Source organism: Salmo trutta, chromosome 28 (genome assembly GCF_901001165.1).
Source record: "Salmo trutta chromosome 28, fSalTru1.1, whole genome shotgun sequence".
NCBI classification, from domain to species: domain Eukaryota; kingdom Metazoa; phylum Chordata; class Actinopteri; order Salmoniformes; family Salmonidae; genus Salmo; species Salmo trutta.
In genome coordinates this window covers 8,999,582-9,025,630 of record NC_042984.1, presented here as the reverse complement: position 1 = coordinate 9,025,630, position 26,049 = coordinate 8,999,582, and the positions used below count along the sequence as shown (strand labels likewise).

The 26,049-nt window shown below is 39.9% G+C and overlaps 2 protein-coding genes across 3 annotated transcripts; both read left to right on the top strand.

Annotated features, from left to right (window-relative positions):
• Positions 1–2,763: 2,763 nt before the first annotated feature.
• Positions 2,764–7,104, top strand: LOC115165390 (tumor necrosis factor receptor superfamily member 14-like). Its single transcript, XM_029718485.1, has 9 exons — positions 2,764–3,163; positions 3,548–3,673; positions 3,920–4,078; positions 4,234–4,318; positions 5,638–5,804; positions 5,961–5,975; positions 6,070–6,089; positions 6,344–6,390; positions 6,775–7,104. Exons 1-5 carry the CDS (start codon positions 3,016–3,018, stop codon positions 5,801–5,803), a joined length of 684 nt encoding a protein of 227 aa, XP_029574345.1. The 5' UTR covers positions 2,764–3,015; the 3' UTR covers position 5,804; positions 5,961–5,975; positions 6,070–6,089; positions 6,344–6,390; positions 6,775–7,104.
• Positions 7,105–17,793: 10,689 nt separating this feature from the next.
• Positions 17,794–25,659, top strand: LOC115165389 (tumor necrosis factor receptor superfamily member 14-like). 2 transcript variants are annotated; one of them, XM_029718484.1, is made up of 7 exons: positions 17,794–18,079; positions 23,692–23,805; positions 24,345–24,444; positions 24,539–24,664; positions 24,795–24,950; positions 25,061–25,148; positions 25,284–25,659. In XM_029718484.1, exons 2-7 carry the CDS (start codon positions 23,776–23,778, stop codon positions 25,471–25,473), a joined length of 690 nt encoding a protein of 229 aa, XP_029574344.1. In that variant the 5' UTR covers positions 17,794–18,079; positions 23,692–23,775; the 3' UTR covers positions 25,474–25,659. The 2 variants fall into 2 exon arrangements, with proteins under 2 accessions (XP_029574344.1, XP_029574343.1); XM_029718483.1 differs by having other exon boundaries at positions 17,794–19,132.
• The last annotated feature ends 390 nt before the right edge of the window (positions 25,660–26,049 follow it).

The following is a 26,049-nucleotide window of genomic DNA, read 5'->3' as shown; positions in this document are numbered from 1 at the left end:
TCTAATGAGAATCAAATAACGTTAGTCCAACTATGAAGTTGGCGATTCTAGCTACCCCCAATATGTAATCAGCAAACTTTAGCTATCTACTAGAGTAACGTTATTAGCAAAACCAGCATGTGAAAATGTAATGCCTTCAATCTGAACAGTATCCTCCTTGGTAAATTAGCGAACTGTATCTAGCTAACCGGCTATTTTAGCTAACGTTACTGTCCTAATGAAAATCAAGTAATGTTAGTCCAACTATCAAATTGGCGATTCTAGCTACCCCCCAAAATGGGATCAGCAAGCTACTGTACTACAGTATTAGCTACTAACTTCGCAATCACCACAACCATGTGCATGCATGTTGCCAAATATGTTGAATGCAAAGATGATGCTTTCATCGGTGTTGAATCCTTACTTGCCTAGCAGCATCAAGTTACCCCTAAAAATGGTCGGCATGTATAGCTACCACAATATTTTTATATTATCTAAACTAGATTGATTAGATTAAAATAAGGTTGGGGTGGAGCCTTGGAAGTCGTGCGCACATTCAGAAGTTTCAAGCTGATAATGACAGAGCATAAAATTACTACCAAAATCCCAAATGTTGGTTAAATTGCATTTTTATGATAGCCTTGTATTCAGAGATACTTGGAAATTAGTCTAGCGTACTCACCTGACGTTTCCGACCCGAAATAGATAACGGAGCTTCCAACTACACAGGTGACCGAGGTAAAGTCAGTTTCAGGTTGGATATTCGACTAATATTCGGCTGTAGTTTTCCTTATGTCCACCAACAGCAGTTAGGGACCGTCAACATAGTGACAAATCTAATTTTTCATATTTCAATTACTCCTAAACGTTAAAAACTGGTTCTAGCTAACACATTGGCATAGTCACACATTGCACACACCTTTCTTTTGTCGATTTACATCTTGCACGATTTAAAATTATTGATTTAAATGTTAGAATTTCAATAGCTCTTTGGTCATGTGACCTACTGACTTCAAACAAGGTTCAGAATGTACACTCAGTGGCCCTACACATTGCACACTCGTTAGTTTGTCAATTTTCATCTCAACACATTTTTACATGAATTTTCAATGTTTCTAATTTCAATAGCTCCTTGGTCATGTGACCTACTGACTTCAAACAAGGTTCAGAATGTACACTCAGTGGGTCTACACATTGCAAACCCTTTAGTTTGTCCATTTTCATCTCACACGATTTTACATTTAATTTGCCTTCTCTGCTCCCCTGAAGGACAGTCACTCACACACCTATTCACTTGGGCCTTCTCCCTGGGGCCTTCCTGACTTCCAGGCAGGCCCCCATTGACCTGGTGACCTCTGACTCCTGGCCTCTAGGCCTATACTCCCTGCCCGCCTGTCTGCCCTCTCCCTTGGCCTGAGAATGTACAGCTTACTCCCTGGAACTATAGACCTCCAGGCCTCCACACCTACTCTCCTTACCCAGTCAACACCCCTCTCCCTCTCCCTTAGCCTTAGAGTATAGCTTACTCCCTGGAATTACTAAAACGTCTATAGTCCCGCTGTCAGGAACCATGTGCACCTGGTGACCCGTAACAGGCTTTGTGCACCTAGTAAACCGAAACAGGCTCTGTGCTCCTGGTGACCGCCTGTTTTTTTTCTGCTCACAGACGAAGTCCCCACTCCAACAACCACCTGAGTGCTGCCCCCATCCTCGTTCGCCCTTGCTTGGACTCGGAGTGGCCCCCACCTTGATGGAGGCCTCCTTGTGCACCTGGTAACCTGAAACAAGCTCTGTGCACCTGGTGACCCGTGTTCTTTTATCCACTCAGAGACTAAGTCCCCAACCCAACTTCCACAGGCTGAGTGCTGCCCCCCAGCCACTGAGTAACACCCAGTGGTATCATCAGAGGCTTTTCTGTTTTAAAAACTGTATGTGTGTTTAGAGTCAGAAAGCTGTAATTTTCCGACATGGCTACGCTATTTATCATAGTAATGACAGGCGTGTGCGCCATAGAAATAAGAACGAATAGAAAGAGCGTTTCCATTCAAGTCAATGATGGACTAAGGGGTGGAATGGCAGCCATTTTGCAAATAAATAAATGCCATTGCATGAGCCACATCAGTTAGCATTGTTTGAATTAACGATCTACATTACCATGGCAATCCAGCATCAGTTGATAAAACATTCCAAAATGTTATGAAAATTATTGCATCACAATACCAGGCAGCCATTGCAAGTGTACCCATGAGTTTACCAGTCAATTGCCAGGGTTAGAGCTTCAGTATGTTCTATTCATTCTTATTTCTGTGGTGTAGTCTGATATGTAGTGGTGCTCCTGCTTCCCATCACTCAGAAGTTATGTAACAACCTAAGGTGACAACAATGCGTCGTCATGGAAGTTTCCCAGTTGCTTTGAATGTTGAAAATCATAGTGTAAAAACACTTTTAAAGCCTCAAAGGACAAGATGATCCAACTTTCAAAATTAGTCCTCTTTGGCTAGCCAAAACTAGCTAGCTAGGTACCTGTTTAGCTTTCTTGCACATTCACACTTTTTTTACCTTTATTTAACTAGGCAAGTCAGTTAAGAACAAATTCTTATTTACAATGACGGCCTACACCAGCCAAACCCAGACGACGCTGGGCCAATCGCCCTATGGGACTCCCAATCACGGCTGGTTGTGATACAGCCTGGATTCGAACCAGGGTGTCTGTAGTGACGCATCTACCACTGAGCTGCAGTGCCTTAGACCGCTGTGCCACTTGGGAGCCCAATTAAAAAGCTAATTAGCTACCACATGTTCTTGTCAAACTGTCCGAGTAGCTAGCAAGCAACAAGATATGCCAAAATTACAGTCTAAAAACGACTTGAAATAAATCAGATTTGAACGTTCAGACACAAGTCACAGATTTGTATCTGACTTCAAACCACCTACGAAGGTGGTTTGAAATGTGTCTTGAAATATCTGATACCATGTGCTTTTTGGCTGTTTAGACTGCAGGAAAAATAACAGATTATAATTGGACATGCCAAAAAAATGTATTTGAGTCACTTCAAACTGCCACTTAGCCTATACATATTTTATGTTGTTTCAGGTTTTCATTTGGTGCTTGTACTTGGAAAGGATTGTGGTCCAGCAGAATATAAAACTAGTGATGGTCAGTGCTGCCCAATGTGTAATAAAGGTAATGTAAATGAATGCTTCATCTTTAAAAATGAATTTTTTTACAATTGCACACAACGGGTAGTAGAAATACGTTAACAGTAAACAAGGGGGGGGGGGGGTAGCCTACAATCTCACACAATACAGTATTTCAGTCTCATGCTGTAAATAAGAGGCATGTTTCATGGAACATAGCTCTCTGCATCTTTGTGTTTACATTTTTTATAACCCCCCTGTGACATCATAGGGTGTCGTTTTCTTAAGACACGTTCTTCTATCTTTTTCACTACATTCTGGTATGGTTGTGGAGATAGTGAATATAATGTTAAAAAGTGGAAAACTGTCCTTTTAAAGAAAATATGTGACGTCTCAATAAGTTTTAATAAATTGTATTTTCTATGATTAGGCTTGGTGGTCCGCAGAGATTGTACAATAGAGTCCAGCACATCTTGCATACCTTGTATCAGAGGGACCTTCATGAACGAGGCCAATGGTCTAACCAAGTGCTTTCCCTGCAGTCCCTGTGACCCAGGTACATTTACATTTCTTCCAAACCTTCCCATCTTTCCTTTTAGCAGTAGACATCATCCCCTTTTCACTGCTGAGCTGAGTTGTATGGCACTGGCTTGGTTCTGCATCCACCAACTGGAAAGTAAAATAGAAAATATCTGAGCCAGTGTCTTACGTTTCAGGTCACCACAATAGTGTGAAAAGGGTATGAGGTGCCTTCTCATAAGTGGTCCTCTGACTGAAATGAATCAACCCTGATATTTTCCAGGACAGGGCCTGTTCACTCTGACAGAATGCAAACCAACAAGTAACACAGTCTGCGACGTTCTAGATGGATACTACTGTAGAAGCTACTCATCCAACTCTGAGTGTAACTTTGCAGTAGAACATACACACTGTTCACCTGGCCAGAGTACTAAATCACCTGGTAAGTATGAAGTAGAGGATAAATATCGTACAGGACATTATAATTCTGATAACTGGTTTATTTTTGAAGTGAAGTCATACCTCAGGTGATTTTGACTTCACCATCACCTCAGTTGTTTACTTTTGAACAGAACATTGTTTGTTCTCACCTTATAGGAACAAAGACAACAGATACCATGTGTGAGGAGTGTCAGCATGGCTTTTACTCACAACATGGTGTGAACTGCACTGCTTGGACTGAGTAGGTCATCGTTTGTGTTCTAGAGTTTGTTGAATTGCTTTAGGTTTCTTTTTTCTTTAAAAGTAATGGTGACATTGATGATATTATATTTCACAAAGCAGGATCAATGCTCTGATAGCAATCTATAAATTATGTTCTGGCAACCAGATAATGGTTGACAATATAATTACAGGTTGGCTTAATGGTAAATCCATTTGAATTCATTCACTTTTTGACAGCACCTCTTTTGAACAAAACCTTCCATACATATTTGCCCATTGTAGAAGTGCTCAGAAAGTGGCTTTTTGGACCTGAATGCCAAAACATTCAAGAGATAAAAGGTGTTGACCTATTTTGCATACCCCACCATTGTCACACCTGCTCCCCCTCTCTGGTTCTCGAGGGCACCAGGCTGCCCTTATTTTTATTTAACTAGGCAAGTCAGTTAAGAACAAACTCTTATTTTCAATGACGACCTAGGAACAGTGGGCTAACTGCCTTGTTCAGGGGCAGAATGACAGATTTGTACCTTGTCAGCTCAGGGATTCAATCTTGCAACCTTTCAGTTACTAGTCCAACGCTCTAACCACTAGGCTACGCTGCCGCCCCATTACGCACACCTGTCACTATCATTACACGCAGCCGCGCTCATTGGACTCACCTGGACTCTTTCCCTTTGTTGATTTCCCCGTCTATAACTGTCTGCTTCCCCGTTTGTTCCCTTCCCATTAATGTCGTTTTGCGTTCTTGTCCAGACGCTGTTCTGTCCTGTTCCGTTCCATGTCCGTTGATAATTAAATGTTCTCTCCGTTCTCTCCGTCTCTCTGTACCTGCTTCTCATCTCTACCAGCGTCGATCCTTACAACCATACCATGAGACATCCATGTCTTCATCACTGGAAAAGATAAATGATTGAGATTGATATAATTTAAAAGCTTACAAACAGGGGTTTCAAACTATTTTATCATTTTGGGGGGAAAAACGAGGCATGGAAGGTATCACAACTTTCTTTTCAAGAAATGATTAAACTCAAGCGTTTATCTTTTCCAGTGATGAAGACATGGATGTCTCATGGTATGATGGGCTATGCAAAATGGGTCAAATTTGAGCACCTTCATCTGCTGAATGTTTTGTCATTCAGATCCAAAAAGTAACTTTATAACCACATCTTCTATAGGCAAATATGTATGGAAAGTTTATGATTAAATCAAATGGGATGCTGTCAAAAAGTGATTGAATTGAAATGGATTTACCATTAATCCATATAAAACCTGACATTACAATATGCTGTAGTTGACCTGCATAATTAAATAAGTGTTTATGTGTTTCTTACTCTGCAGTTGTGCAGCAATGGGACGCGTGAAGACTGAAGATGGAAATTCTAGACAAGATGTTATTTGTAACAAAGTGCCACCAAGGAGCCATACCACTCTAATAGCTCCAACATTATTATTATTATTATTATTATTATTAGTAGCTGTACTGTTTTGTTTCTACCTGGCATGAGGTTAGTCCTTTGTTTATATAACTTTATTTCTCTTTTAAATGAGTCATTTCTTTAAAAGCATGTAATTGTCATGTAACTTGCTACTCTAATACATACACATGCAATTCATGGTGAGTTGTCTTTACCCTACTAATCTGATTACTCTTGTGTTTTCAGCTAAACGTAAGAAAGGTCAGTCTATATTTATTTGCATTAATACCTTCCTCACCATCTTAACTAGTTTGTTTTGCTTCTATTAATATGACTCTTTTTACTGAACTTTCAGAGCTGCATGAATTCTGTGAGGTAAGTTATTCTATTTAACTTTTCTATTGTTTAAAATGTTTTGAAATCCAAATCCTAGTAATTTGAAGTTTTAATATAAACCCTCTAATAACATTGTTATGAAATCAAATCCATTGTCAAAGTTAGTTTTTCCTGAAAAATTATTTGTAGTGAGTGAACAATTCTGTTAATTGTATGGATAAAGAATCCAATATTATTGTAATTTAGTCTGCTTTAGTTGCTATAGCGATCCTAACTTGTGTAATACATCATAGGTTCCTGTGCAAGAAACGGGACCTCTACAAGTCACCAGTAACTCCCTGTACGTTATCCATTTAGATTCAATATTTCAGACTATCATAGTAATAACTGAGTAATGAAGATGACTTTATACTAGGGATGGGACTATAACAGTATTGTGATGCTCGTTAGTATTGTGACAAGGAAACAAAACACAAAGCTGATTTAACTTTGTTAGGAAAACAGCCCTAATTTAGGAAACAAACATCATTATGTTGTCATGCAGTCACATGCATTTATATTACAAGCTATAGCAGACAATATTTTACATTCAGAAGGTTATTAATGTACAAAAGAGTTCGGTCTGCTTTGTGTTTTAATTTTGGTCATGGAAAGAATATTTAAATACTGGTACTTTATAATATTACTAACTAAATGATTGACTTGTTTGCTTCTTGTTTTCCAGAGTGAAAACAGCAGAGAATGTGCCTGGTAATGTTGTAACTGATTGACAGTCAGCATCCACTAAACTCTGATGAAGTGCCATGAATGCATGCAGATACCCAGAAGGCTGTAAAACTGGAGCATGCAGATACAGTATAGGTAGGAGATTACATGAATCCAGTACTTATGAACTGCAATGCATTTGCACCTGCATTTTTACTATTAAGTGTACTTATCTGGAGTGGACTGTTGAATACAGTGAATGCCAAGAGTGTGCAAAGCTGCCATCAAGGCAAAGGGTGGCTACTTTGAAGAATCTCAAATATAAAATGTATTTTGTACTTTTTGGTTACTACATGATTCCATGTGTGTTATTTCAAAGTGTTAATGTCTTCACTATTATTCTACAATGTAGAAAATAGTAAAAATAAAGAAAAACCCTGGAATGAGTAGGTGTGTCCAAACTTAACTGGTGCTGTATGTGTATAAAAAGTATACAGTAAAGTATTTGGTCCCCTATTCATAGCACACAATGACTACAACAAGCTTGTTTGTTTTGGTTGTGTTTCAGATTATTTTGTGCCCAGTAGAAATGAATGGTAAATCATGTATTGTGTCATTTTGAAGTCACTTTTATTGTATATAAGAATGAAATGTTTCTAAACACCTTTACATTAAAGGGAATGGAAACACTAGGATTTAGGACGCCATATAGTTCATGTTTGAATTGTTTTTGCCATCTTCGTTGTCTGCACCTAACCTCACTCTCTTCCATTCACTCTCAACGCAAAAAATCAATTACCACAGACAATTAATGATTCCTGCCAGTGACGCTCTGGCGTCAGTTGTTACTATGGCAATAGCTACAATTAACCTTGTCGCTGATTAAAATACTAACTATAGAGATGTTTTTATGTTCAATGAACATGTTTAGTATTAGTGGTTTGAGTACATCTCTTTGCTTGGATTTACTTCCTAAAGTGTTTCCATTCCCCTTTAATGGGGATTCTTCCATGATTACGGATAATCCTGAATGAATCGTGAATAATGATGAGTGAGAAAGTTAGACGCCCCAAGACATGCTAACCTCTCACCATTACAATAACAGGACGTTAGTAATGTATGATGTCAAAATAATAATGTGAAATTGTGAAAATGACGATAATGCCCTTTTAATGTAAGAGCTGTTTTGGTGGGATGTAGTTTTGGCATGCCTGGTGACATCACCAGGCATGCCAAAATTAGTTAATAGACCAATAAGAAAGAGTTCCAAAATTCTCTGCCAATAACAGCTAGGTTACCCACTCAGACCACTCTCAGACAGTCCTAGCAAAATTCTTGCTTAAGAAATTGTTCTTTGCTAAGAAGCAATTTTTGTTACTTTTTGACAATTTTAATTTAAAACATTCACAGTGTTATAGGCATTGGGGTTTTGCTTGATTTTCTTGCTTGATTTTCATTTGAGGTTGGACAGTTTGGGTGTGGCCAGCCTTGATTGGAATCATTCTCGTTGGTCAGGATGTGTTGCACCTGTTGTCTTGTTATTCAGATGTTAGTTTCACCTTTGCTGGCAGGGGTGATATTTAAGAGTGGCTGGCCCAGTGCTCTGGTTGGCATGAGAGAGGCTGGAAAAGCAACACCAATGTTTAGTTCTAAGTTGTTAAACAAAACCATTTATCTTGCGTCTCCCTGTTTGGTTTGCTCCATGTTTATTTTCACTCCCTAACCTAAGTTGGTGTGGGTTATTTTCTTGTAATTTGTCTGTTATCAGGCAAATCTAGTGGGCATCTATGGTCTGTATGTATTAACACCCTACTCGAGTTTGCTTGGCCAGCATGTTTGCTTTTCAGAACCCATTTTAAAACTTCAGGTTTTGGTTGTCCACGGTTAATTTCTTAGTTACTCTCGTTGGGGAATGTAACACACAGTGAGTTACTTAATTGCAATGGTGTGTATTCCTAGATGCCAAAAAATGTACCAAGAAAAAAAGGACAACATTAAATAATTTCTATCATTTCTCTGTGGTTCATAATTGTCTTTCTATTCGCAAGAGGCTGAATGTATCTAACCGGAGAAAGCATCCGAGGGAGCGAAACAGCGCCCCCTCTGTCTCTATGGGTTAATTAATTATTTAATTTTACGTTAATTCATGCCAGTTTCAGTATACATTTTACAGCAGGTTGTCTTTCAATCAGAGATGTTCTATTTTAGTTTACATTTTAGACAAAGTAAGAGAATTGGATGAGGACATCATTCAAGGCCTACAATACAAAGAAACACAGAAACATGTCAGATGAGCAAAGTTAATTTTAGTTTAACAGTTTAATTCTAGATGTGAGTGGTGCTGTGTTGGTTCGGGTATCCGTTTAAGCTTGAAGAGTCTTGTGACTTGAAGTTAAGTTTTTACTTTTTTGTTTCTTTTTAATTTTGTTTTAGTTTCAATTTTAGTCAACCTTTATGCTTCAAAGGCAGCGGGACATACTGCCATTTTGAAGTTAGAACACTTAGGGTCAGGGATAGTACTTCTATACTGTAGTTAGGGTCAGGGATAGTACTTCTATACTGTAGTTATGGTCAGGGATAGTACTTCTATACTGTAGTTAGGGTCAGGGATAGTACTTCTATACTGTAGTTATGGTCAGGGATAGTACTTCTATACTGTAGTTAGGGTCAGGGATAGTACTTCTATACTGTAGTTAGGGTCAGGGATAGTACTTCTATACTGTAGTTAGGGTCAGGGATAGAGGGTACTGTTATAGTTCGATCAGTTTTATACTGTAGTTAGGGTCAAAGGTAGAGTACTGCTGTGGTAATCAGTATATGGCTGTATACCCATCAAACCTTATCAAATGGACAGTGGTATAAAGTACTTAAGTAAAAATACTTTAAACTACTACTTAAGTAGTTTTGGGGGGTATCTGTACTTTACTATTTATATTTGTCAACTTTTACTTTTGCCTCACTAAATTCCTAAATAAATGTACTTTTGACTCATTTTCCCTGACACCCAAAAGTACTCGTGACATTTTGAATGCTTAGCAGGACAGGAAAATGGTCCAATTCACACACTTATTAAGAGAACATCACTAGGAATCCATACGGCCTCTGATCTGGCGGACTCACTAAACAGAGAACATCCCTGGTCATCCCTACTGTCTCTGATCTGGTGGACTCACTAAACAGAGAACATCCCTGGTCATCCCTACTGTCTCTGATCTGGCGGACTCACTAAACAGAGAACATCCCTGGTCATCCCTACTGTCTCTGATCTGGTGGACTCACTAAACAGAGAACATCCCTGGTCATCCCTACTGCCTCTGATCTGGCAGTCTCACTAAACCACAAATTATTTGTTTGTAAATGATGTCTGAGTGTTGGAGTGTGCTCCTGACTATCCGTAAATAAAAACAGGAAAATCGTTCTGTCTGGTTTGCTTAATATAAGGAATTTGAAATTATACTTTTACTTTAGATACTTAAGTACACTTAATACCAAATACTTTTAGACTTTTACTCAAGTAGTATTTTACTGGGTGTCTTTCACTTTTACTTGAGTCATTTTCTAAGTTATCATTAGTTTTACTCAAGTATGAAAAGTGGGTACTTTTCCCCGACACTTATTACTGGGCAGAGATGTCAGCTGAAATTTCAGTTCTAATTGATATTTAATTGAGTTACCAACCAACAAAAATTAAATGTGAATTGGGTTAAAAGTTGTATAAAGAGTCTACGTTTATGACTTGCAAATCCAATTTGTTTGCAATGCATAATTGATTAAAAAAGAGCACTGGGACAAAGTTGTTAATATGCTGATTTAGAGCCATTTTCCCCAGTCATCACTCCACTGTGAGTGTGGGTAATGTAATGAGCTCTATAGTGCATTAGACCTGCTTGGTTTCCTGGTAGTTTGGAGGGCTCCAGTAAGTCTAACATTTGTGGGTCTTGGCTCCGCTAGTTAAGAGTGTCTTTAGTCTACCAGGTGTCTCACACCATCTTCAGGATGTCATTTGTGAAGTTAATTTTAAATATATGTAGATTATCAACAACAACAAAAATCTGTCCCTTTTCGCCCATTTTTCATGGAAATGTTGTTCATTGCATATGAAATTATCTACTATATACTAGATCTTGTGGTTTGAAAAGTGAATAAATGATGGTAAACCAGCATTTTAGTACTGATGTGGATTGTATTTCGGAACATGTGTTTTTGTTTTAACTTTTAAATTAGCTGTAGCCTAATTTTGCTAAAATTACAGTCTTTCTTGGTTATTTTTATTTTATTTTAATGATGTTTTGGTAAGAAATATATTCATATTTGGCTTTGATTGTCGCTTTTTCCAATAATTTCATTCTGGTGTTAAAATGACCCCGGAACGGTATAATCCATGTAAAATATGTAGGTAGTTTGAGAGTTAAATCATTTATTTGTTTTGTTTTATGGTCCTGCTGGGGCATATTCATTATGCCAATTCTGTTGCAAAACGTTTCTTAACGGAAACAAACTAAATGGGGTGGGACCTAGCTGAATTTGTCGAATATAAACTTTAGTTTTACTCTGTTTCCGTTTGGTTCTTAAATTGTAAACGGTTTCCTTAATTAATACACCCCCGGAACAGTCCCGGAACACAAAGTGTCTGTCGTGAACAGCATTAGCAAATCAAATTAAACTTTATTTGTCACATGCGCCGAATACAACAAGTGACAATTTTGTGGGCTTTCCTCTGACACCGCCTATTATATAGGTCCTGGATGGCAGGAAGCTTGGCCCCAGTGATGTGCTGGGCCGCTCGCACTACCCTCTGTAGCGCCTTACGGTCAGATGCCGAGCAGTTGCCATACCTGGCGGTGATGCAACCGGTCAGGATGCTCTCGATGGTGCAGCTGTAGAACCTTTTGAGGATCTGGGGACCCATGCCAAATCTTTTCAGTCTCCTGAGGGGGAAAGGTTTTGTCGTGCCCTCTTCACGACTGTCTTGGTATGTTTGGACCATGATAGTTTGTTGGTGATGTGGACGCCAAGGAACTTGAAGCTCTCAACCTGCCCCACTACAGCCCTGTCAATGAGAATGGGGCGTGCTCGGTCCTCTTTTTCCTGTGGTCCACAATCATCTCCTTTGTCTTGATCACGTTGAGGGAGAGGCTGTTGTCCTGGCACCACACGGCCAGGTCTCTGACCTCCTCCCTGTAGGCTGTCTCGTCGTTGTCGGTGATCAGGCTGTTGTGTCATCTGCAAACTTAATGATGGTGTTGGAGTCGTGCCTGGCCGTGCAGTCATGAGTGAACAGGGAGTACAGGAGGGGACTGAGCACGCACCCCTGAGGGGACCCTGTGTTGAGGATCAGCGTGGAGGATGTGTTGTTACCTATCCTTACCACCTGGGGGCGGACTGTCAGGAAGTCCAGGATCCAGTTGCAGAGGGAGGTGTTTAGTCCCAGGATCCTTAGCTTATTGATGAGTTTTGATGGCACTATGGTGTTGAACGCTGAGCTGTAGTCAATGAATAGCATTCTCACATAGGTGTTCCTTTTGTCCAGATGGGCAGTGTGGATTGCAATAGAGATTGCATCATCTGTGGATCTGTTGGGGTGGTATGCAAATTGGAGTGGGTCTAGGCTTTCTGGGATAATGGTGTTGATGTGAGCCATGACCAGCCTTTCAAAGCACTTCATGGCTACAGACGTGAGTGCTACGGGTCGGTAGTCATTTAGGCAGGTTACCTTAGTGTTCTTGGGCACTGGCACTATGGTGGTCTGCTTAGAACATGTTGGTATTACAGACTCGGACAGGGAGAGGTTGAAAATGTCAGTGAAGACACTTGCCAGTTGGTCAGCGCATGCTCGCAATACACGTCCTGGTAATCCGTCTGGCCCTGCGGCCTTGTGAATGTTGACCTGTTTAAAGGTCTTACTCACATCAGCTGCGGAGAGCGTGATCACACAGTCTTCCGGAACAGCTGATGTTCTCATGCATGTTTCGGTGTTATTTTCTTCGAAGCGAGCATATAAGTAGTTTAGCTCGTCTGGTAGGCTCGTGTCACTGGGCAGCTCTCGGCTGTGTTTTCCTTTGTAGTCTGTAATGTTTTGCAAGCCCTGCCACATCTGTAAGGTCTGTCGTCAGGAATGGACCAAGGCGCAGCGGGAATGTGGATACTCATATTTTTAATAAACACAAGTAAAGCATCCACAGGAAAAAAAACAATAAACACGACAGGAACAGTTTTGCAGGCACACAAAACGCAGTGCAAAAACAACTACCCACAACCCCAAGGAAAAACACACACTAGTATATAGGACTCCCAATCAAAGGCAACTCAACACACCTGCCTTCAATTGGGAGTCCAACCAACTCACACGTAACACAAAATCTCTGCCACGTCCTTACCAAAACTAATACAATTGCTCCCTCTGCTGGTCAGGACGTGACAACATCCGACGAATGTCAGAGCTGGTGTAGTACAATTCGATCTTAGTCCTGTATTGATGCTTTGCTTGTTTGATGCTTTGTTCAGAGGGCATTGCGGGATTTCTTATAAGCTTCCAGGTTAGTCTCGCTCCTTGAAAGCGGCAGCTCTAGCCTTTAGCTCAGTGTGGATGTTGCCTATATTCCATGGCTTCTGGTTGGGGTATGTAGGTACGGTCACTGTGGGGACGACGTCATCTATGCACTTATTGATGAAGCCAATGACTGATGTGGTGTACTCCTCAATGCCATCGGAGGAATCCCAGAACATATTCCAGTCTGTGCTAGCAAAACAGTCCTGTAGCTTAGCATCTGTTTCATCTGACCACTTTTTTATCGATCGAGTCACTGGTGCTTCCTGCTTTTATTTTTTGCTTGTAAGCAGGAATCAGGAGGATAGAATTAGAATCAGATTTGCCAAATGGAGGGTGAGGGACAGCTTTGTGTGCGTCTCTCTTTGTGGAGTAACGGTGGTCCAGAATTGTTTTCCCTCTGGTTGCACATTTAACATGCTGATAGAATTTTGGTGTTAGGTTCTAATTCTCAGAGTAAAAAACTCAACGGAAACTATGAAAGCTTAACCAAGTTGAATTCTTCCCGGAGGACCAATACAGCTGCATTAGACAAAACATGTTTCCAACAACACTCCTCCTTCTCTCCAACCCTTACATCTTTTATGGTTCGACAGGAAGACGAATTGATGGGGTAATAACTGTTCCTTCTCCCTTAAGGTGACCTGACCTGAACCCCCTTGATGCCTCATCCAAAGCTCTCCACCCCTATCACCTATAGCAATCACTATTGTAAAGTGGTTGTTCCACTGGATATCATAGGGTGAATGCACCAATTTGTAAGTTGCTCTGGATAAGAGCGTCTGCTAAATGACTTAAATGTAAATGTATGTGATTGCCTCCCCTCAGCACATTCCAAAGCCATCTGGCTCCTACTGATAACCATTAACTTCTGATGTAAAAACCAGTCTACATTACTCATCGGATACTATAGTATTACTTCTGATGTATCATGTTTAACCCAGAATCTAACATTGGTAAAACTGATTTAAGTTTCCCTACATTAAAGTCCTCGGCTACTAGGAGAGCCGCCTCTGTGTGAGCGTTTTCTTGTTTGCTTATGGCGGAATACAGCTCATTCAATGCGGTCTTAGTGCCAGCCTCACTCTGTGGTGACATGTAAACATCTACGAAAAATACAGATGAAAACTCTCTAGGTAAATTGTGTGGTCTCCAGCTTATGATGAAATACTCTACCTCAGGCGAGCAATAGCTCGAGACTTCCTTTGTTATCGTGCACCAGCTGTTATTTTCAAAAATACATAGTCCACCGCCCCTTGTCTTACCAGACGCCGCTGTTCTATCCTGCTGTTACAGCGTATAACCAGCCAGCTGTATGTTGATAGTGTCGTTGTTCAGCCACGACTCCGTGAAGCATAAGATACAGTTTTCAATGTCCCGTTGGAAGTTTAATCTTCCGCGTGGGTCATCGATTTTATTTTCCAAAGATTGCATGTTTGCAAGCAGAATGGAAGGAAGTGGGGGTTTATTCGTTCGCCTACGAATTCTCAGAAGGCAGCCCGCCCTCCGGCCCCTTTTTCTCCACCTTCTCTTCACGCAAATCACGGGGATCTGGGCCCGTTCCCGGGAGAGCAGTAAATCATTCACGTTGGGCTCATCAGACTCGTGAAAGGAAAAAAAGGATTCTGTCAGTCCGTGGAGAGTAATCGCAGTCCTGATGTCTAGAAGTTATTTTCGGTCATAAGAGACGGTAGCTGCAACATTATGTATGAAATAAATTTAAAAAATAAGTTACAAACAACGCAAAGAAACGAACGAAAAAACACAATAGGTTGGGGACACGTAAAACGTCAGCCTTCTTCTCCGGCGCCATCTTAAGGGATGACATTTTCACTGCAGCCTAGAGTAAAATCTTGTACTCACTTGAAAACAATAATGCAATTACTCATTGCATTGTGGTGTTATAGGCTACTAGAGTCTAGGTAGGATAATTGTATTATGGTGTTGTAGGCTACTATAGTCTAGGTAGGATCATTGTATTGTGGTGTTGTAGGCTACTATAGTCTAGGTAGGATAATTGTATTGTCCCTAAACAAGATCAATCTTGTTGTAAATATTAGTCAACCTTTATGGTTCAAAGGAAGAGGGATAGATGACACTGTTAAAGTTAGATCACTTTTATACTGTAGTTAGTGTCAGAGATAGAGGGATAGATGGCAATGTTAAAGTTAGTGGTAATCAGTATGTCTGTATGTATACCCATTAAACCTTATTAAATGAACAAAGGTCACAACTTGTTGATCAGTACATGAGCTACAATACTCTCACAGAACTCAGAAATATACAGTACAGAGAAGTTCCTACTTCCTACCTGACCTCTGACCACATCCTCATAATGAGAAATGGTCAGTTCTGTCAGCTCCTCCTGAAGCACACAGATCTCTTGGTCTTTCTTCACCTCTTCAAACTGACAGGTGAGGGATTTCCTCGCCTGGAGGCGAAAGAAATGCACACCTGTTCAGGCAAGGTGCTGGCTAACGGAGTAGAACACTTGAAATAACAAAGGAGAGCCCCCACACTCTAGGAGCTCAGATGCAATATTTTAACAACCTAATAACCAACGTTTCAACAGAACGTTGTCTTCATCAGGGTATAATAACAAACACTGTGTGTCACCAGATTATATTGTGTCAAAGGACACACACAGGTGTCTGTAATCATGGCCAGGTGTGGCTTGATATCATTGGTTAATTTACAGCTATAAATAGAACATGTAAAAAAAACTCCTGTAAAAAGAGGGATCACAATACTAGGGGATTACAATTTCACTACCATCCTCCAATATGATGCCCACCCCACTGAGCCAAACATAGTGCTAACAACCATCAGATCCTTCTAGATCTACTAGGGACCATTTAAAGTGTCTAGAGGGAGGTTTTCAGACTGGGCCACACCAATCTGTATAACATGATGAACCTTCTCATGTAGTAGGGTCATGCACCATGGTACCTTCCCCCCTGTGTCCTCAGCCATGGTGGTACTGGTGAAGTTAGACTTGTTCTGATGTCCCTCTCTAGCTGCTCCTGGGTCCAAGCAGGCTAAACCTGCCATTTCCTTTTGTGGAGCCATTAACCTGCAGGCTTCAGTTACATGCAAGAAACATTCAATAACTTTCACTTAACTCATTAAAAGTATAGTTTTATTTTTACACAAGCTGTTTGTTTTACCTCTCCAACACTAAACAAATGTTTATTTCAATGTTTTGTTTAGATGTGTTATTACCTATGGGCATATGATTTTATTAATGGAAATTGGAAGGGTTTACATGCATTATCATCCATTCAATAAGCAGGCAACATGAGAAGGCCGTCATCTTAGACTGGAGGGAGGGGGCAGATTTAGGGATGACGTTGGGATGCTCTGCTGTTGCTCTGGCACATGATGGACACTTCTGACTGTTCTCAATTGAAGGCAAATGGACCTTCTCTCTCTTACTATTGACTGGATTCCTTGTCATTTTGGACAGTAAAACAAACTACTAACTAAGAGTGATTTGAATGTGAAATGAAAAATGTATGTCACAGTTTATAAACTGGATTCAAAGTGGGGTTCCCACAAGAAAGGTTGAGTTGTGGCTGCTTCGCGTGATGTATTGTCGTCTCTACCTTCTTGCCCTTTGTGCTGTTGTCTGTGCCCAATAATGTTTGTACCATGTTGTGCTGCTGCCATGTTGTGTTTTCATGTGTTGCTGCCATGTTGTGTTTTCATGTGTTGCTGCCATGCTATGTTGTCTTATGTCTTTATGTATATAATCTCTGTTATAATCTCCACCTGGCACAGCCAGAAGAGGACTGGCCACCCCTCATAGCCTGGTTCCTCTCTAGGTTTCTTCCTAGGTTTTGGCCTTTCTAGGGAGTTTTTCCTAGCCACTGTGCTTCTACACCTGCATTGCTTGCTGTTTGGGGTTTTAGGCTGGGTTTCTGTACAGCACTTTGAGATATTAGCTGATGTAAGAAGGGCTTTATAAATACATTTGATTTGATTTGATGTAGTGTCTTTCTTGTTGTGATGTGTGTTTTGTCCTATATTTTTATGTTATTTTATGTAAATCTAAACAATGGCGTTTGAGGGACACAATCAGATTGAATGAGAATGAACATGCTCTGCATCATGCTAAGAAGAGCCCTTAATGTGTATGCCTTACTGCTTCATTGCGGCATTATTGTTTGTATTTAAAAAAAAAATGCAATAAAAGTAGTTACATTTACATGAAAACAGTGGGGATTACAGAAACGAATTCATCAAATTAAATTGCAGGCTTAATGTTATTTTAAGAAAACATACATTTAATATGGATTCACAATGGGACTAATATCCACTCTGAATAAACATCCCTTTTGATAACCTTTTGTTATGTATGTTCCTATACTTACCTGGAGTGCGTGTGGGGTGGCGCTGTTACTAATTACTACATGTGATCGTCTGCCCTTGACCTTAACCCATGACATCTGATAAACGTTGTTCTGAGCATCCGAATCCCTGCCTCAGTGTGCTAATATATTACATGGTGTCAGAAGTTAAACAGTTATACAAGGAAAGCGCAACATTCTGAAACATGGAACAAATGAGACCACCAACTACTCAGAACCTAGAGGGAAATCTAGTGTGGATCCAGAAATTCAACCTTTACTATATATCATCGCCAGTGGCATCTCCGAGAAATCCGAAAAAAGTGAAATGTGCCACATTCCTGCACGTTGCCGGAGATGATGGAAGCAAGGTATTCAATACTTTCGATTTTGACGGACGTACTATGAGCCAAGAAAAACCGCCTCAGGTAAGTCCGATATCTTTTTTACGACAGTGCAAGGACAAACAAAGTCACTTGATGCTTATGCGACTGATCTAAAAAATGACTTGAGTTTCAACAATTTACCGAGTCACTGATACGGGACGGAATTGTGTGTGAAATCACAAATGACCAAGTGCGAGGCAGATTACTCAGAAACACTGGAAATAGACAACAACACATGTACTGTTAAGCTGGATACAGGAGCTGAATGTAAAGTTTTGTCCGGGAGAGACTTGAAAACGCTGAAGGTGAAAGTGAGTGGCGATTCCATGCAAAAATCCAACCGCAAACTAGTGACGTTTTCTGCCCACCAGATAGAGCAAAAAGGCAAGAAAACAACAGCCAATACAAAGAGAAAGTGTTTGACCTGGAATGTCAAGTGATGGAACAAGATGCAATACTTGGAAGATCAGCTTGTCTGCAAATGGGTTTAATACCGAGAATATTCCAGCTTGAACAAAGGACAGACACTGACATTTTGAGTGAATATAAAGATGTATTCACAGGACTTGGATGTGTTCCAGGAGATAATATATTACACCTTTTTGGTATTTAAATCCCATTTTAGCTCGAAGCGTGTTCGGTTATCCTACAGACTCAACGCATTGCTACATGGTACTTGAAGGAGAATTGGAGGTTAATCATTTAGTACTCTGTTTAGATTGAGCACATCTAAACTAAAGCTATACTTCGTCATGCCGATATAAACGGATGGATGTGTTCCAGATGAGGAAGACCATCGACTGGCTGATTTGGCGGTCTGGGGTGTAGGTCATTGATTTGAAAGCGTTATGAAATGTGTGTAATCCTGTATCTCCAGTGACAATAATGATATAGCTGTGAAGCCTTACACGATTTCCTGATTTTCACAGGCAGACTACTAACACGTTACATGGGAGGAAATGTTTTATTTTACCCACTGATAGAACATAGGCTTTCACTAAATTGACAGGAGTTTCATGGCTTCAGCATCGTTGATGCCTTATTTTGTCATTTGGAAAGTGAAAGTAAAATAGTCCAAATGCTAACCAAGGCAGGGTAAGATATGGATTATTTATGTATATAAAAATAGCCTACTTATTATGTTTTCTGCTACTGCACTTAACATGTGATGTCATTTTAATGTTGATGAATGACTGTATTTGTAATTTTACGACAAGGCTGTTGTCTCCCTTTTGTTTACAATGTCTGTTCTACCTCTTGGTGACTCAACTGCCTTCTGCTTTGAAAGTTCACTCCTGAACTCAATCGAAACGACCCGCGTTTTGGCAATGTTCCTAAGGTGGTAAAAAGCTATTTTGGTCACATTCCTAATGTGTGATTCGTAAATAAGTTAAGAATCTAAAATGACACCTAGGTTTTTTTCCTGGTATTTTATCTTTGTTGCCCGTGACTTAAAAATGTGCAGCCAGATTCTCTCTCTGCTTTGGCTCCAACAATAAGTAGGTTGGTCTTGTGTTGATTTAGCTGGAGGAAGTTGTGAGCCATCCAAGTATTTTGAGCTAAAATCCTCAGGTGACACAGAAATGTAAATTTGTGTATCGTCTGCATAGTAATGAAGATCAATACTAGGCTTTAAGATAACACTGCCAAGGGGTAACATATATATATACAGTTGAAGTCGGAAGTTTACATACACCTTAGCCAAATAGATTTAAACTCAGTTTTTCACAATTCCTGACATTTAATCCTAGTAAAATGTCCCTGTTTTAGGTCAGTTAGGATCACCGCTTTATTTTAAGAATGTGAAATGTCAGAATAATAGTAGAGAGAATTATTTATTTCAGTTTTTATTTCTTTCATCACATTCCCGGTGGGTCAGAAGTTTACATACACTCAATTAGTATTTGGTAGCATTGCCTTGAAATTGTTTAACTTGGGTCAAATGTTTCGGGTAGCCTTCCACAAGCTTCCCACAATAAATTGGGTGAATTTTGGCCCATTCCTCCTGACAGAGCTGGTGCAACTGGGTCAGGTTTGTAGGCCTCCTTGCTTGCACACGCTTTTTTCAGTTCTGCCTACAAATTTTCTATAGGTTTGTGGTCAGGTCTTTGTGATGGCCACGCCAATACCTTGACTTTGTTGTCCTTAACACATTTTGCCACAACTTTGGAAGTATGCTTGGGGTCATTGTCCATTTGAAAGACCCATTTGCGACCAAGCTTTAACTTCCTGACTGATGTCTTAAGATGTTGCTTTAATACATCCACATAATTTTCCTGCCTCATGATGCCATTTATTTTGTGAAGTGCACCAGTCCCTCCTGCAGCAAAGCCACCTCCGCAACATGATGCTGCCACCCCCGTGCTTCACGGTTGGGATGGTGCTTTCGGCTTGCAAGCCTCCCCCTTTTTCCTCCAAACATAATGATGGTCATTATGGCCAAACAGTTCCATTTTTGGTTCATCAGACCAGAGGACATTTCTCCAAAAAGTACGATCTTTGTCCTCATGTGCAGTTGCAAACCATAGTCTGGCTTTTTTATGGTCTGTTTTGGAGCAGTGGCTTCTTCCTTGCTGAGCGGCCTTTCAGGTTATGTCGATATAGGACTCGTTTTACTGTGGATATAGATACTTTTGTACCTGTTTCCTCCAGCAGCTTCACAAGGTCCTTTACTGTTGTTCTGGGATTGATTTGCACTTTTCGCACCAAAGTACGTTCATCTCTAGGAGACAGAATGTGCCTCCTTCCTGAGTGGTATGACGGCTGCGTGGTCCCATGGTGTTTATACTTGCGTGCTATTGTTTGTACAGATGAACGTGGTGCCTTCAGACGTTTGGAAATTGCTCCCAAGGATGAACCAGACTTGTGGAGGTCAACAATTTTTTTTCTGAGGTCTTGGCTGTTTTCATTTGATTTTCCCATGATGTCAAGGAAAGAGGCAGTGAGTTTGAAGGTAGGCCTTGAAATACATCCACAGGTACACTGCCAATTGACTCAAATTATGTCAATTAGCCTATCAGAAGCTTCTAAAGCCATGACATCATTTTCTGGAATTTTCCAAGCTGTTTAAAGGCACAGTCAACTTAGTGTATGTAAACTTCTGACCCACTGGAATTGTGATAGAGTTAATTATAAGTGAAATAATCTGTCTGTAAACAATTGTTGGAAAAATAACTTGTGTCATGCACAAAGTAGATGTCCTAACCGACTTGCCAAAACTATAGTTTGTGTTTGACAAGACATTTGTGGAGTGGTTGAAAAAGTAGTTTTAATGACTTCAACCTAAGTGTATGAAAACTTCCGACTTAAACTGAACGGTACCGGACCCAAAATCGAATCTTGTGGAATGCCAGATGTGATATGTATTTTCTCTGAGTTATGTTCACCAAGGGTGACAAACAACTTTAGACCAGTTAAATAGGTCCTAAACCAATTTAGAACTGGACATTGATACACCACGATCCATTGGTAGCTAAAGACATTAACGCATGGAACTCAGAGAGAGCCTGTAGGCCAATGCAGCATTAGGCATATAACTTCCATCGTTAACTGTAAAATACCTAGGCCTAAGGCCAACAAATAAAAACAGTAGAAAATATCCTGATGAAAATTCTGGTTCTTTCAATCGCATGAATCTCTACTCAGCTGGTCTGCCTCCCTTTCTATCGGTCTTGACTTGAGCTATCTCTAGTGAAGTGCAACATTGTATCAACTCAGGAGGCTGGCGTGCTCATGTGCACACGCTCCCTCAACATTATCAGGACAGAGAAACCACACATGCTCACATGAAGCACTCCAAACAAAAGACAATAAAAAAAAAATTGACCATACTCCTAAATGATGGTCATGAAATAAACCAAAACAATGTTTCTCACAAGTGTAGCAGGTTGTGAACTCTGCAAACAACGTTTCCACTCAGAATGAGAACGGTAAATGACTGTAATGCATGCATTAACAGTAATTAATGTAACAAAATGAGGGGGATGGGCATTTACTAGGCCTACTGGTTACATATGTAATGGATAATTGATTCAAATAAACAATCAAAGGACAAACAATTCACACAATGACACAATGAATGTTCAGGAATTGTCAGGAGACAGTGGAGCACATTCTGGAGAGCTGAGTGAGTGCATTCTGCAGAAAGACGTCCATATCTTCTCCACACACCCCTCCCCTTCTTGTCATAACATTTAAATTATACTCTAGACACATTATCTTCACACATTTTAGATGCTTTTCACTGACAGCCGAAACTCATTAATCAGCTAGGCCTATTGCCACGTGCGCTGCCTAAATAGAGGATCATGAGTCTTGTCCTGGAGGCAAAATTGAGCATTTCCCCCTTAAAATAGGCTAGCTGCAAAGTCAAAATTGGCTATTTTGTAAAAAATGAATTTAAACAAAAAGGAGCTTTTTGGGCTTAATTTAAGGTTAGAGTTAGGCATTATGGTTAGCAGTGTGGTTAAGGATAGGTTTAAAATGATATTTTCTGACTTTGTGGCTGTGCCAACTAGGGACCACTCTGCAGAGCTGCCTCCAGAACAACATTCATGACAAAAAACACTAACCTTCTTCTGAAGCAAAGATTAGATGTTTTTGAGACAAGAATTTGGTGCAATGTCATAGGCCTATGTTAGTGACCAGATTTGAATAGACAAAAGCATAACTATAAAATACAAATGGTAGGCAATATGTATTCTATTCAAATATCTCATGTGTCTGTATAATTAAAAAAATTCACACTGACACACGGTCAATACTGCTGTTGCTACTATTTACTTTATTGCAGATCCCAGCATATTCCTATTGTAAAAGTACTAGGAATATATACAACTTCTTTAAAAAAAATTTTTTAATTTAATTTAGTACTTGGCTGGATTTTGTTGTACAGTACATGTGTATTGCGCTGTTGAGGATAGCCTGTTTACTGCAAAGTTTACATCCTGTATTCTGGGCATGTGACCAATACACTTTGATTTGATGACAGCCAGGCACTAATTTACTAAATAAATAGTTAGGCTTTTATAAGGCATTATGAGCCAATGGTAACCTATTCAGTATTTTTTCCATATGTAATAGTAATTAACACTAGGGTAGCGGGAACACTTATGACATGACACAATAATCCTAATTATGTCTACATACACACTTAACTGCAAATTAGTTCATAATGTGTGTTCCCTATAATTGTCTAAGTCTATTTATTTATTTATTCCCAACTAGGATGATGCTAGACCTAGCAGACAGTGAACCAGATAACGATGCTGCTACTCAGATCCATTATCAAGTTGAGGAAAGAAAGCAAGTCAAATGCCCCAGAACAATGGGGTAGGGACGTCTCAAGGATCCTGGATTGCACGGACCGTTAGAAGATCTTACGCAGCAGGTTAGGAGAGTTAGGTTAAGGTTAGGAAAAGGGTTAGGGTTTCGGGTTAGCGAAAATGCTCTCCTAACCTGCTACAAAATCACTTCCGGTCGTAGCTGTATCGAGTGGCCAAGATGGCAGGATTCTCTAATAACTATTTACCTGTTTCATTCAGTTAACTATCTTATTACCGTTGTTTTTTTGACTGATTCAATTCAGAAAGATCTCATGATTTACAAACTGAAAAGATTATATTTACATGTATTAAAATACATTAACTCTACAGGTCAGTTCATCTCGATACATCAAAACTCCTAAGAACAAATCCAGTGTGTGGGTCTTCCAGTGAGTTGGAGAGGATTGAGGAACCATGGCACAGTTTGAAACCTTGATATGGACTGTAAGTGAAATATTTCTGATTTGCACATGTTGTGGCGTGGCATGTTCAAAAAAAACAGTTCTCAATGTAAATATTTCATCTACGAAATATAAATCAGAGTTGTTATTATTATCCTACTAGTTCTGTCCATTTTACTGAAACCTCGTAAAAAAAACGTGGTGGAGAGATGTACATTTTCACTAGGTCAGCGTTTCCCAAACTCGGTCCTGGGGACCCTAAGGGGTGCACAATACGTTTTTGCCCTAGCACTAAACAGCTGATTCAGATAATGAACTCATCATGAAGCACTGATTATTTGAGTCAGCTGTGTAGTGCTAGGGAGACAACCAAAACTTTCACCCCTTGGGGTCCCCAGGACCGAGTTAGGGAAACGCTGACCTAGGTTTAGGGTCTGGTGTCACACCTTTAAAGACAAAATTAAAACACACCAGGGGGCGCCACCACACTCACAAATGCCTATTTGAAATCGTCCCATATAATCACAATAATTTCATTTGAAATGTGAATATTTGGGTTAGAATTCTGTTCTCTACTTCCAGATACCTATTATATTGGTGCTTGTAAGCATTGGATGCTGTATTGCATGTGGTAGAGCTGAGTACAGAATAGGGGATGAATGTTGTCCCATGTGTTTACCAGGTAAGGACCCTCTCTACATCATATGAATCACCAGACGTTAATACATCATCAACACTAACAGAAAAACATGACATTGTCATTCTCTCTTCCCCAGGAAATCGTGTATATAAGCATTGTACTGAATTCGCCAGTACCAGCTGTGTGCCCTGTGTTGATTCTACATTCCTTGATGAGCCCAATGGTCTCATAAAATGCAAAGTGTGTACCAACTGTTATCCAGGTAAGAGTGGTCCTGTGTGTCTGTACTGAAACCCAGACACAAACACTGATATGTTAGTCTATGTTGTTATGCTATGAGGATGTGTCAGTTGTATCTGCATCAGATAATACATGCCATGTTTTCTCTATAGGTTTGGGTTTGATGGTAAAGCAGTCATGTAGACCTTCATCAGACACTGTCTGTGGGACACTGGAGGGGTTCTACTGTCTAGACCCAACTAAGGATGGTTGTAGAGCAGCCCAGAGACACAGCAGCTGTAAACCTGGTCAATACATCAACCACACAGGTATGTCTTCATGCAAATCTTCCATTGACATCAGTACATGATTTATGCAATCATGAGTTAAGCACATCTCAAGTTAGGATCCTTAATGAGTTTCACCTGTGTTGGTGCAGGAACAACATCTACAGATACTGTGTGTTCTGACTGTACTGGTGATACCTATTCAAATGGATCATTTACATCCTGCCAGACACACACACAGTAAGTGTGGCTCATGTATAATGGTTATTTCCCTCAAAATATAAGCTAAACACTACAATATTAACATAGAAATGTGAAACTGAATGTTGGATGACCAAATTCTTGATTATCAGTGGTCTATTTCTCTTATTATAGATGTGATACCTTGAAGCTTCAGCAAATTAAACCTGGAACTCATTGGTCCGACTCTGAATGTGGACTACAAACCTCACCTATAGCTACATTAATATTTGGTGTGGTGGTGGTACTCGCTGTGATAGCAGCCGTGACGATGGCAGCTATTATGAAAAGAAGAAGAAAACACCAAAGATCCTATAACACGTGAGATTATTTTGGGGGAATTGTACATTTATTGTTTAAGTGAGAAATATCAAATAGCGCTAAATCAAATCAAATGTTATTTGTCACATGCGGCGAACACAACGGGTGTAATGCTTGCTAACGAGCCCTTCCAAACGATACAGTTAAAAAATAAATACAAATAGTAACACGAGGATTCAGATAAAATACACAATAACGGCGCTACCTACTCATTCCAGGGTTTTTCTTTATTTTTACTATGTTCTACATTGTACAATAATAGTGAAGACATCAAAACTATGAAATAACACATACAGTGGGGCAAAACAGTATTTAGTCAGCCACCAATTGTGCAAGTTCTCCCACTTAAAAAGATGAGAGAGCCCTGTAATTTTCATCATAGGTACACATCAACTATGACAGACAAAATGAGAAAAAAATATCCAGAAAATCAGATTGTAGGATTTTTTATGAATTTATTTGCAAATTATGGTGGAAAATAAGTATTTGGTCACCTACAAACAAGCAAGATTTCTGGCTCTCACAGAGCTGTAACTTCTTCTTTAAGAGGCTCCTCTGTCCTCCACTCGTTACCTGTATT

Coding starts and splice junctions, on each gene's coding strand:
- LOC115165390 (XM_029718485.1), top strand. CDS start 3,016: ATGTATTTGAGTCACTTCAAACTGCCACTTAGCCTATACATATTTTAT. Junction 3,674..3,919: donor CTGCAGTCCCTGTGACCCAG/GTACATTTACAT, acceptor GATATTTTCCAG/GACAGGGCCTGTTCACTCTG. Junction 4,319..5,637: donor AACTGCACTGCTTGGACTGA/GTAGGTCATCGT, acceptor CTTACTCTGCAG/TTGTGCAGCAATGGGACGCG.
- LOC115165389 (XM_029718484.1), top strand. CDS start 23,776: ATGGCACAGTTTGAAACCTTGATATGGACT. Junction 24,665..24,794: donor GTGTACCAACTGTTATCCAG/GTAAGAGTGGTC, acceptor TTTTCTCTATAG/GTTTGGGTTTGATGGTAAAG. Junction 24,951..25,060: donor TCAATACATCAACCACACAG/GTATGTCTTCAT, acceptor GTGTTGGTGCAG/GAACAACATCTACAGATACT.